The sequence below is a fragment of the Lampetra fluviatilis genome, chromosome 3 (assembly GCF_964198595.1).
Source record: "Lampetra fluviatilis chromosome 3, kcLamFluv1.1, whole genome shotgun sequence".
In the NCBI taxonomy this organism is placed as follows: Eukaryota; Metazoa; Chordata; class Hyperoartia; order Petromyzontiformes; family Petromyzontidae; genus Lampetra; species Lampetra fluviatilis.
Window position 1 is genome coordinate 14,361,035 of NC_136277.1, and position 12,070 is coordinate 14,373,104.

Below are 12,070 nucleotides of genomic sequence, written 5' to 3' on the forward strand. Positions count from 1 at the left end.
TCTTCTTCTTGTTTTTGTTGTTCTTCTCACAGAGGCCCTCGGATCCACACTCTCAAGCGCTCGCGAGCTGAGCACGCGCGCTCGCCCACACACTCTCAAGCGCTCGCGAGCTGAGCACGCGCGCTCGCCCACACACTCGCCAAACCACGCACGCGCACTCGCGCTCGCGCAATCACGCGCGCTCACAAGCTAGCTCCGATCGCTCGGCGGGACTCTCCGTGCCGTTCCGTTCTCCGCTCCCACCTCGTTGTTGGCGACGCTACGGGGGGGGGGGGGGGCGTGAGGGGGGGGGGAGAGAGGACGTGGCGAGGAGGGGGGGGGGGGGGATCACGGCGTACGACGGCGACGACGTTGACCGCGATGGCCACAACAACACCACCACCACCAACACCACCACGACGGACGACGCTTTGTAAAAACCGAACGCGTTTTCCCGGCGACGACGAGCAGCTCACCCCGCTACGCTATCAGGAACAGCCCCCCCATCAAACCCCCCCCCCCCCCCACCAAACCCCCCCCCCCACCGTCAAAACTCACCGCCCCTTGCCGTATTAAACGAGTCCGCGGCGGTCACTCCCCAACGCCAAACTCCATCGCAAAACCGCTCTTCTTTGGATTATTCGTCACCCGCTCTCGCACCCACCCACCCACACCCATGCCCGCCAGCACCCACGCCAGCACCCACCCACCCACGTCCGTCCGCCCGCCTTCTTCGCGGCTCTCGGGGAGCCGATCGCGCGCCGCCGTTGCCGAGGTCAACGTTTCATTGGCGTGTCGCGAGACGAGTGAAAGTGTCGCGACCGCTGGCTGGCTGGGCGAGCGGTCGAGCGGTGTCCGTTGCCCGGCGGCCGCGGTGGGAACGTGCGCCGAACGTGCAAAGTCCCGCGGCGGGCGGTCGGCTCGGTCAGGAGGAGTTCCGTTGCGTGGACCAATCCGGCGCGGCGATGCTCAGAGGTAAACGATCCGCTACCCCCCCCCCCCCCCCAAAGATCCTTGCAACATCTCTCTCCCTCTTCTTCTCCATCTCCTCCTCCTCCTCCTCCTCGTCGTCGTGCGTCCGTGATGTTGGCGAGCGATGGGCACGTGGGACGGTGATGGCGGCGGTGGGGGGCGGTGATGGCGGCGATGGTGGCGATGGCGGCTCACGTGGAGTAGTGGTCGAAGCTCGCGAGGTACTCGAGCGCAGCGCGGTAGCAGAAGTGGTACTGCTCCTGTAGGGGGGGGGGGGGGCATCACGTGAGTGAGGGGGGGGCAACACGTGGGTGGGGGGGGGGTGGCAGCATCACGTGGGGGTAGCAGCACGTGGTTGGGGGGGTGGCAGCATCACGTGGGTGGGTGGGGGAGCATCACGTGGGTGGGGGGGGGTGGCAGCATCACGTGGGGGTAGCAGCACGTGGTTGGGGGGGTGGCAGCATCACGTGGGTGGGGGGGGGGGGCAGCATCACGTGGGTGGGGGGGGGGGCAGCATCACGTGGGTGGGGGGGGCAGCATCACGTGGGTGGGGGGGGGGCAGCATCACGTGGGTGGGGGGGGGGGCAGCATCACGTGGGTGGGGGGGGGGGGCAGCATCACGTGGGTGGGGGGGCAGCATCACGTGGGTGGGGGGGGGCAGCATCACGTGGGTGGGGGGGTGGCAGCATCACGTGGGTGGGGGGGGCAGCATCACGTGGGTGGGGGGGGCAGCATCACGTGGGTGGGGGGGGCAGCATCACGTGGGTGGGGGGGGCAGCATCACGTGGGTGGGGGGGTGGCAGCATCACGTGGGTGGGGGGGGGCAGCATCACGTGGGTGGGGGGGGGCAGCATCACGTGGGTGAGGGGGGCAGCATCACGTGGGTGGGGGGGGGCAGCATCACGTGGGTGGGGGGGGCAGCATCACGTGGGTGGGGGGGGCAGCATCACGTGGGTGAGGGGGGGGCAGCATCACGTGGTGGGGGGGGGCAGCATCACGTGGGTGGGTGGGGGAGCATCACGTGGTTGGGGGGGGTGGCAGCATCACGTGGGTGGGGGGGGCAGCATCACGTGGGTGGGGGGGGGCAGCATCACGTGGGTGGGGGGGGCAGCATCACGTGGGTGGGGGGGGGCAGCATCACGTGGGTGGGGGGGGGCAGCATCACGTGGGTGGGGGGGGGCAGCATCACGTGGGTGAGGGGGGCAGCATCACGTGGGTGGGGGGGGGGCAGCATCACGTGGTGGGGGGGGCAGCATCACGTGGGTGGGGGGGGCAGCATCACGTGGTGGGGGGGGGCAGCATCACGTGGGTGGGGGGGGGCAGCATCACGTGGGTGGGGGGGGCAGCATCACGTGGGTGGGGGGGGGCAGCATCACGTGGGTGGGGGGGGCAACACGTGGGTGGAGGGGGGGGTGGCAGCATCACGTGGGGGTAGCAGCACGTGGTTGGGGGGGTGGCAGCATCACGTGGTGGGGGGGGCAGCATCACGTGGTTGGGGGGGTGGCAGCAGCACGTGGTTGGGGGGGGGTGGCAGCATCACGTGGTGGGGGGGGCAGCATCACGTGGTTCGGGGTGGGGGCGGACAGCACCTCGGTCTGCACCATGCCGGCGCGCTGCGTGCGCAGGATCTTGACCGTCTGGAACACGTCGACGACTCCCTCGTAGCGCATGCGCTCCAGCACCATGCTGAGCGCGACGAACACGCCCGTCCGGCCCACGCCGGCGCTGCACCACGCAGACAAGAGAGCCCCACGTGCCGCGTCGCCCGGCTCAGTTGATTGTCAGTGTGCGTGTGTCTGTATGTGTGTGTGTGTACGTGTGTGTACGTGTGCACGTGTGCACGTGTATGTGTACGTGTGTGTGAGTGTGTGTGTGTACGTGTGTGTGAGTGTGTGACTGTCAGTGTGCGTGTGTGTGCACGCGTGTGTAGCGTGTGTCACGGTCAGTGTGCGTGTGTATGTGTGTATATGTGTGTGTACGTGAGTGTGTGACTGTCAGTGTGCGTGTGTGAGTGTGTCTATGTGTGTGGACGCGTGTGTGCGTGTGTGTACGTGTGTGTGTGACTGTCAGTGTGCGTGTGTGTGCGTGCGTGTGTGTACGTGTGTGCGCGCGTGTGTGTGTGTGTATAGCCTCGCGCCACCTGCAGTGCACGGTGATGGGCCCGTCCTGGCCGAACTGTTCCTTGGTCTTGTGCACCTGGCCGATGAAGTCGATGAAGCCCTCGCCAGTCTTGGGCACCCCCTGCTCCGGCCAGTCCGTGAACTGGAACTGGCGCACCGTGCGGGACTGCCCGTCCTGCGGGCGGGAGGGAGGGGGGGGGGGGTGAGGGGTGAGGGGGGGGGGCAGCTCGCGAGCGGGACACGACGGATCGACCCCTCGACGGGACGCGACCCCTCGACGGGACCGACGGATCGACCCCTCGACGGGACAGACGGAGCGACCCCTCGATGGGACGCGACGGATCGACCCCTCGACGGGACGCGACGGATCGACCCCTCGACGGGATGCGACGGAGCGACCCCTCGACGGGACCGACGGATCGACCCCTCGACGGGACCGACGGAGCGACCCCTCGACGGGACAGACGGAGCGACCCCTCGACGGGACGTGACGGAGCGACCCCTCGACGGGACACGACGGATCGACCCCTCGACGGGACGCGATGGAGCGACCCCTCGACGGGACCGACGGAGCGACCCCTCGACGGGACGTGACGGATCGACCCCTCGACGGGACGCGATGGAGCGACCCCTCGACGGGACCGACGGAGCGACCCCTCGACGGGACGTGACGGAGCGACCCCTCGACGGGACGCGACGGAGCGACCCCTCGACGGGACGCGACGGAGCGACCCCTCGACGGGACGCGACGGAGCGACCCCTCGACGGGACGTGACGGAGCGACCCCTCGACGGGACGCGACGGATCGACCCCTCGACGGGACCGACGGAGCGACCCCTCGACGGGACCGACGGAGCGACCCCTCGACGGGACGCGACGGAGCGACCCCTCGACGGGACGTGACGGAGCGACCCCTCGACGGGACACGACGGATCGACCCCTCGACGGGACTGACGGAGCGACCCCTCGACGGGACGCGACGGAGCGACCCCTCGACGGGACGCGACGGAGCGACCCCTCGACGGGACCGACGGATCGACCCCTCGACGGGACCGACGGATCGACCCCTCGACGGGACCGACGGATCGACCCCTCGACGGGACTGACGGAGCGACCCCTCGACGGGACGCGACGGAGCGACCCCTCGACGGGACCGACGGATCGACCCCTCGACGGGACGCGACGGAGCGACCCCTCGACGGGACCGACGGATCGACCCCTCGACGGGACGCGACGGAGCCACCCCTCGACGGGACGCTGGTGAGTCACCGTGTGTCACTCATTTCCCAACGTCTTGTCTCTTCTCACAATTCAAGTTCCTAGAATCAACCCACCCGCGCCTGCAACATGGCTTCATCCCAGAGGTCGCCTACCCGATACACGGCCGGGTGCGGGTAGCCGGGTATCGGGTAGGGTACGGGTATCGTGTAGGGTACGGGTATCGGGTAGGGTACGTGTATCGGGTAGGGTACGTGTATCGTGTAGGGTACGGGTATCGTGTAGGGTACGGGTATCGGGTAGGGTACGTGTATCGGGTAGGGTACGGGTATCGTGTAGGGTACGGGTATCGGGTAGGGTACGTGTATCGTGTAGGGTACGTGTATCGGGTAGGGTACGTGTATCGGGTAGGGTACGGGTATCGGGTAGGGTAGCCGGGTATCGGGTAGGGTACGTGTATCGGGTAGGGTACGGGTATCGGGTAGGGTAGCCGGGTATCGGGTAGGGTACGTGTATCGGGTAGGGTAGGGTACGGGTAGGGTAGCCGGGTATCGTGTAGGGTACGGGTATCGGGTAGGGTAGCCGGGTATCGGGTAGGGTACGGGTAACGGGTAGGGTACGTGTATCGGGTAGGGTACGTGTATCGGGTAGGGTACGGGTATCGGGTACCCGGTTGCGACCTCTGCGAGCCGGGCTCGCGACTCACCCTGGCGTCGGTGACCTTGAACTCGCGCAGGATGTACTGCGGCATGTTGTACTCGGCCATGGGGTCCACTACAAAGTACTGGTAGCGCGCCGAGCGCTCCGCCGGCCAGTACTGGTGAGACTTCTCCTGCGGGGAGGAAGGCGGGGGCGGTGGGGGGGGGGGGTGGCGAGGGGGGTGGTGGGGGGGGGGGGATGGCGGTGGGCGGGGGCGGGGGGGGGGGCGGTGGGTGGTGGGGGGGGCGGTGGGTGGGGAGGGGGGGCGGTGGGCGGTGGGTGGTGGGCGGTGGGTGGGGAGGGGGGGCGGTGGGCGGTGGGTGGTGGGCGGTGGGTGGGGAGGGGGGGCGGTGGGTGGTGGGGGGGGCGGTGGGCGGTGGGTGGTGGGTGGGGAGGGGGGGCGGTGGGTGGTGGGGGGGGCGGTGGGTGGTGGGGGGGTGGCGGTGGGTGGGGAAGGGGGGCGGGGGGCGGCAATGAGTCGAGTGACCGCCGCGTGCGTAGCGGTAGCGGTGCTCAGAGTGGTGGTGCAGCGGTTAGCGCACAGCGGCGCTACGAACCGAGGCCCCACCCCCTCGTGCGCCGTGCCGGCCTTCGTAGGTTCTCTCGCCCCAACAGCGTGTGAAGGCCATGGTCGGGGGGGGTGGGGGGGGGGTGGGGGGGGGGGGTGGGGGCCTTTGTCTGCGTGCGTGTCGGCGTACCCGTCCCATCTCGCGCAGCTTGGTGAGCATCACCACGATGGTGGAGTTGTGCTCCCACAGCATCCTCCACAAGTCCTCCGTGGTCTCCGCCATGGGGCCCTGCGTGGCGATGTACGCCGCCTGCTGCCTGCACGCGCGGCGACGGCGGCGGCGACGACGACGACGACGACACCATCAACATCAACGGTGACGACAACGATGACATTAGCATCAACGATGACATCAGCATCAGTGGCGATGACGACGACGACATCGACAATGAAAACATCAACAACAATGAGCACAACATCAACAACATCGACAACGACGACATCGACAACAATGAGCACAACATCAACAACATCGACAACAACAATGAGCACAACATCAACAACATCGACAACAACAATGAGCACAACATCAACACCATCGACATCGACAACATCAACAACAGTGACCACAATATCAGCAACAACGACAACATCGGTAACAATGACCACAATCACCACAACATCGACAACATCGACATCGATGACGACAACAATCACCACAACATCAACAGCAACAACAACATCGACAACAATGACCACAACATCAACAACAACGACAACATCGACAACATTGACGATAACAATGACCACAACAACATCAACATCAACAACATCAACGACAGCATCAACAATAATAACAACGACAACAACATCAACGACAACAATGACCACAACATCAACAACAACGACAACATCGACAACATTGATGATAACAATGACCACAACAACATCAACATCAAAAACATCAATGACAGCATCAACAATAATAACAACGACAACAACATCAACGACAACAATGACCACAACATCAACAATGGCAACAACAACATGGTTGTGGCGTGGTGGTGGCGGTGGTGTCAACGTGGTGGCGGCGGTCGCGGTGTGGTGGTGGTGTCGTGGTGGCGGCGGTGGTGTCATGGTGGTGGTGGTGTCATGGTGGTGGTCGTGTCGTGGTGGTGGTGGTGTCATGGTGGTGGTGGTGTCGTGGTGGTGGTGGTGTCATGGTGGTGGTGGTGTCGTGGTGGCGGCGGTGGTGTCATGGTGGTGGTGGTGTCATGGTGGTGGTGGTGTCATGGTGGTGGTGGTGTCATGGTGGTGGTGGTGTAATGGTGGCAGCGGTGGTGTCATGGTGGTGGTGGTGTTATGGTGGTGGTGGTGTCATGGTGGTGGTGGTGTCATGGTGGTGGTGGTGGTGTCAGGGTGGTGGTGGTGTCATGGTGGTGGTGGTGTGATGGTGGTGGTGGTGTCATGGTGGTGGTGGTGTCATGGTGGTGGTGGTGTCATGGTGGCGGCGGTGGTGTGATGGTGGTGGTGGTGTCATGGTGGTGGTGGTGTCATGGTAGTGGTGGTGTCATGGTGGCGGCGGTGGTGTCATGGTGGTGGTGGTGTCATGGTGGTGGTGGTGTCATGGTGGTGGTGGTGTCATGGTGGTGGTGGTGGTGTCATGGTGGTGGTGGTGTCATGGTGGTGGTGGTGTCATGGTGGTGGTGGTGTCATGGTGGTGGTGGTGTCATGGTGGTGGTGGTGTCATGGTGGTGGTGGTGGTGTCATGGTGGTGGTGGTGTCATGGTGGTGGTGGTGTCATGGTGGTGGTGGTGTCATGGTGGTGGTGGTGTCGTGGTGGTGGTGGTGTCGTGGTGGTGGTGGTGTCGTGGTGGTGGTGGTGTCGTGGTGGCGGCGGTGGTGTCATGGTGGTGGTGGTGTCATGGTGGTGGTGGTGTCATGGTGGTGGTGGTGTCATGGTGGTGGTGGTGTAATGGTGGCAGCAGTGGTGTCATGGTGGTGGTGGTGTCATGGTGGTGGTGGTGTCATGGTGGTGGTGGTGTCATGGTGGTGGTGGTGGTGTGATGGTGGTGGTGGTGTCATGGTGGTGGTGGTGTCATGGTGGTGGTGGTGTCATGGTGGCGGCGGTGGTGTCATGGTGGTGGTGGTGTCATGGTGGTGGTGGTGTCATGGTGGTGGTGGTGTCATGGTGGTGGTGGTGGTGTCATGGTGGTGGTGGTGTCATGGTGGTGGTGGTGTCATGGTGGTGGTGGTGTCATGGTGGTGGTGGTGGTGTCATGGTGGTGGTGTCATGGTGGTGGTGGTGTCATGGTGGTGGTGGTGTCATGGTGGTGGTGGTGTCATGGTGGTGGTGGTGTCATGGTGGTGGTGGTGTCATGGTGGTGGTGGTGGTGTCATGGTGGTGGTGGTGTCATGGTGGTGGTGGTGTGATGGTGGTGGTGGTGTGATGGTGGTGGTGGTGTCATGGTGGTGGTGGTGTCATGGTGGTGGTGGTGTCATGGTGGCGGCGGTGGTGTCATGGTGGTGGTGGTGTCATGGTGGTGGTGGTGTCATGGTGGTGGTGGTGTCATGGTGGTGGTGGTGTCATGGTGGTGGTGGTGGTGTCATGGTGGTGGTGGTGTCATGGTGGTGGTGGTGTCATGGTGGTGGTGGTGTCATGGTGGTGGTGGTGTCATGGTGGTGGTGGTATCATGGTGGTGGTGGTGTCATGGTGGTGGTGGTGTCATGGTGGTGGTGGTGTCATCGTGGTGGTGGTGTCATGGTGGTGGTGGTGTCATGGTGGTGGTGGTGTCATGGTGGTGGTGGTGTCATGGTGGTGGTGGTGTCATGGTGGTGGTGGTGTCATGGTGGTGGTGGTGTCATGGTGGTGGTGGTGTCATGGTGGTGGTGGTGTCATGGTGGTGGTGGTGTCATGGTGGTGGTGGTGTCGTGGTGGTGGTGGTGTCGTGGTGGCGGCGGTGGTGTCATGGTAGTGGTGGTGTCATGGTGGTGGTGGTGTCATGGTGGTGGTGGTGTCATGGTGGTGGTGGTGGTGTCATTGTGGTGGTGGTGTCATGGTGGTGGTGGTGTGATGGTGGTGGTGGTGTCATGGTGGTGGTGGTGTCATGGTGGTGGTGGTGTCATGGTGGCGGCAGTGGTGTCATGGTGGTGGTGGTGTCATGGTGGTGGTGGTGTCATGGTGGTGGTGGTGTCATGGTGGTGGTGGTGGTGTCATGGTGGTGGTGGTGTCATGGTGGTGGTGGTGTCATGGTGGTGTCATGGTGGTGGTGGTGTCATGGTGGTGGTGGTGTCATGGTGGTGGTGGTGTCATGGTGGCGGCGGTGGTGTCATGGTGGTGGTGGTGTCATGGTGGTGGTGGTGTCATGGTGGTGGTGGTGGTGTCATGGTGGTGGTGGTGTCATGGTGGTGGTGGTGTCATGGTGGTGTCATGGTGGTGGTGGTGTCATGGTGGTGGTGGTGTCATGGTGGTGGTGGTGTCATGGTGGTGGTGGTGTCATGGTGGTGGTGGTGTCATGGTGGTGGTGGTGTCATGGTGGTGGTGGTGTCATGGTGGTGGTGGTGTCATGGTGGTGGTGGTGGTGTCATGGTGGTGTCATGGTGGTGGTGGTGTGATGGTGGTGGTGGTGTCATGGTGGTGGTGGTGTCATGGTGGTGGTGGTGTCATGGTGGCGGCGGTGGTGTCATGGTGGTGGTGGTGTCATGGTGGTGGTGGTGTCATGGTGGTGGTGGTGTCATGGTGGTGGTGGTGGTGTCATGGTGGTGGTGGTGTCATGGTGGTGGTGGTGTCATGGTGGTGGTGGTGTCATGGTGGTGGTGGTGTCATGGTGGTGGTGGTGTCATGGTGGTGGTGGTGTCATGGTGGTGGTGGTGTCATGGTGGTGGTGGTGTCATGGTGGTGGTGGTGTCATGGTGGTTGTGGTGTCATGGTGGTGGTGGTGTCATGGTGGTGGTGGTGGTGTCATGGTGGTGGTGGTGTCATGGTGGTGGTGGTGTCATGGTGGTGGTGGTGTCATGGTGGTGTCATGGTGGTGGTGGTGTCATGGTGGTGGTGGTGTCATGGTGGTGGTGGTGTCATGGTGGTGGTGTCATGGTGGTGGTGGTGTCATGGTGGTGGTGGTGTCATGGTGGTGGTGGTGTCATGGTGGTGGTGGTGTCATGGTGGTGGTGGTGTCATGGTGGTGGTGGTGTCATGGTGGTGGTGGTGTCATGGTGGTGGTGGTGTCATGGTGGTGGTGGTGTCATGGTGGTGGTGGTGTCGTGGTGGCGGCGGTGGCGGTATCGTCGTCATGTAGTAGCCGCAGTCGTGGTGGTGCGGCGGTGACGGTGTCATGGTGACGGTGGTGGTGATGTCGTGGTGGTGGTGGTCGTAGTGTTGTGGCGGTGCCGGCGGAGGTGGCGATGGAGGTGGTGGCGGAGGTGGTGGCGGCGGAGGTGGTGGCTGCGGAGGTGGTGGCGGTGGAGGTGGTGGCGATGGAGGTGGTGGCGGAGGTGGTGGCAGAGTAGGTGGCTGCGGAGGTGGTGGTGGCGGAGGTGGTGGCGGAGGTGGCGATGGAGGTGGCGGTGGCGGCGATGGTGGTGGAGGTGGTGGCGGCGGAGGTGGTGTCGATGGAGGTGGTGTCGATGGAGGTGGTGTCGATGGAGGTGGTGGCGATGGAGGTGGTGGCGGAGGTGGCGATGGAGGTGGTGGTAGCGGAGGTGGCGATGGAGGTGGTGGTGGCGGAGGTGGTGGAGGCGGAGGTGGCGATGGAGGTGGTGGTGGTGGCGATGTAGGTGGTGGTGGCGATGGAGGTGGTGGCGGCCATGGCGATCGTGGTCGTGCGGCGATGACAGTCGCGGTGCTTGTCGTGGTGATTTCGTGGTGGCGGCCGCGGTTGTGCCGTGGTGGTGGCGGCGTGTCCCCGCGTCACCGGTATCCGTCGATGAAGCTGGCGTTGATGTAGTCGGAGCCCTCGACGCCGCGGATGGGCTGCAGGGGCACGCGCGTCACCTCGTAGGGCAGCACGTTCACCAGGCGGTTCTTGAACTTGTTGCAGGGCAGGTTGGCGCTCACGAAGCACGCCGGGCTCAGGCGCGTGTTGGCCAGGCGCTGGGTGTCACGCACGCACGCACACACGCACACACGCACGCACGGACAGACGCACGCACGCACACACACACGCACGCACACACACACGCACACACGCACGGACAGACGCACGCACGCACGGACGCACGCACGCACGCACGGACGCACGCACGCACACACGCACGCACGGACAGACGCGTCGGGGGGTTGGAGGGAAAGCGTTCGTTCAGTCTGCGTCAAGGGCCGTATCGTGTGTGCGTATTTCGATTTAAAGCTTTCGTGACTGCAGGGATTCATCTTCTTCTTCGTTCTTTCGGTAAAGTCACGTAGAAGGGAAATAATAAAATAATAAAAATAAAGCATAATAAAAATAATGTAATAAAAATATATAATAAAAGAAAGTAAATATTTGATTATTGAAAAAAAAAAATATTTTATTATTTCCATTCTACGTGACTTTACCGAAAGAACCAAGAAGGTGTGTGCGTATGTTGAGCTTCTTTCGCGCCGTACGTAGCCGACCGTGCCGGTCACGGCTCGGCTCAGGGCTCTCTGGCTCTCTGGCTCTCAACCCGAGCCACCAGCGGCGCGGTCCCAACCGAGCGTGAGCCTGCGCCACGGGCTGAGCCGCTCGCTCGCTCGCCTTTCTATGTCCTCCACTGTGGCCACCAGGTGACCACCAGGTGACCACCTGGGCCGGATTGATCCCTGGACCAGTTGCGACCCCTTGGGCTGTGGTCATTTGACCCCCACCCCCCTACCCCCCACCCACCTCTCCCTCCCTCCCACTCCGCTCACCCCACCTAACCCCTCCCTCGCTTCCCCGCCCCCCGCCCCCCCCTCCTCACCTTGAACTCGAGCACCATGCCCGTGATCCCGTGCGTCGCCTGCGGACTCGACGGCGCCGCAGTCACCGTCTGCGGCTGCTTGGCCGAGGACGCACCGCCACCACCACCACCAACGCCAGCACCGCCACCACCGCCACCACCGCCACCACCGCCGCCAGCGCTGGGCTGCTGCTGCTGCTGCTGCTTGTGCTGCGCGGACGACGACGACGATGCCGGCGTCGGCGGCGACGGCGCCTGCTGCTTGTCGTGGCGGTGCGGCGCGGCGGGCGAGGCGAGGCGGCGCACGTGCGCGTGCAGGGAGCGCGCCGGCACCTCGGTGCCGCCGGCGCTGGCCGCCTCGAGCAGCGCCTCATGCACGAAGGCGTACTGCTCCTCCGTCTGCACCGTGTAGTTGCGCTGCGAGCGCAGGCACGTGACCAGGCCGTACGCGTCCGCCGCGCGCTCCGAGCGCAGTCGCTCCAGCGCCGCGTCCAGCGCCACGAAGCAGCCCGTGCGGCCCACGCCGGCGCTGGGGCGGGTGCCGACAACGTCGTGGTGAGGGGTTGTTGTTGTTGTTGTTGGGTTAGATCGAGTGAATATATGAACGCGTCGTTAATGACGCCACCTAGTAGTGAGGTTTGTCACATTTACGTGTCCGACGTGCGGAATATCGGGGTTA

At 64.1% G+C, this 12,070-nt stretch overlaps 1 protein-coding gene across 5 annotated transcripts in view; it reads right to left on the reverse strand.

The window, feature by feature from the left end:
- Nucleotides 1-665: 665 nt before the first annotated feature.
- The window catches only part of LOC144953170 (receptor-type tyrosine-protein phosphatase S-like), a 255,168-nt gene continuing 243,763 nt past the window's right edge, over nt 666-12,070 (reverse strand). For all 5 annotated transcript variants that reach the window (XM_078883739.1, XM_078883745.1, XM_078883732.1 and 2 more), the window contains 7 exons: nt 11,413-11,920; nt 10,407-10,585; nt 5,687-5,813; nt 4,996-5,121; nt 3,092-3,246; nt 2,541-2,676; nt 666-1,211 (listed from right to left, as the gene is read on the reverse strand). In XM_078883739.1, coding sequence (XP_078739865.1) covers nt 1,143-1,211; nt 2,541-2,676; nt 3,092-3,246; nt 4,996-5,121; nt 5,687-5,813; nt 10,407-10,585; nt 11,413-11,920 — 1,300 coding nt within the window. In that variant the 3' untranslated portion in view covers nt 666-1,142. The remainder of the gene's footprint in view (nt 1,212-2,540; nt 2,677-3,091; nt 3,247-4,995; nt 5,122-5,686; nt 5,814-10,406; nt 10,586-11,412; nt 11,921-12,070) is intronic.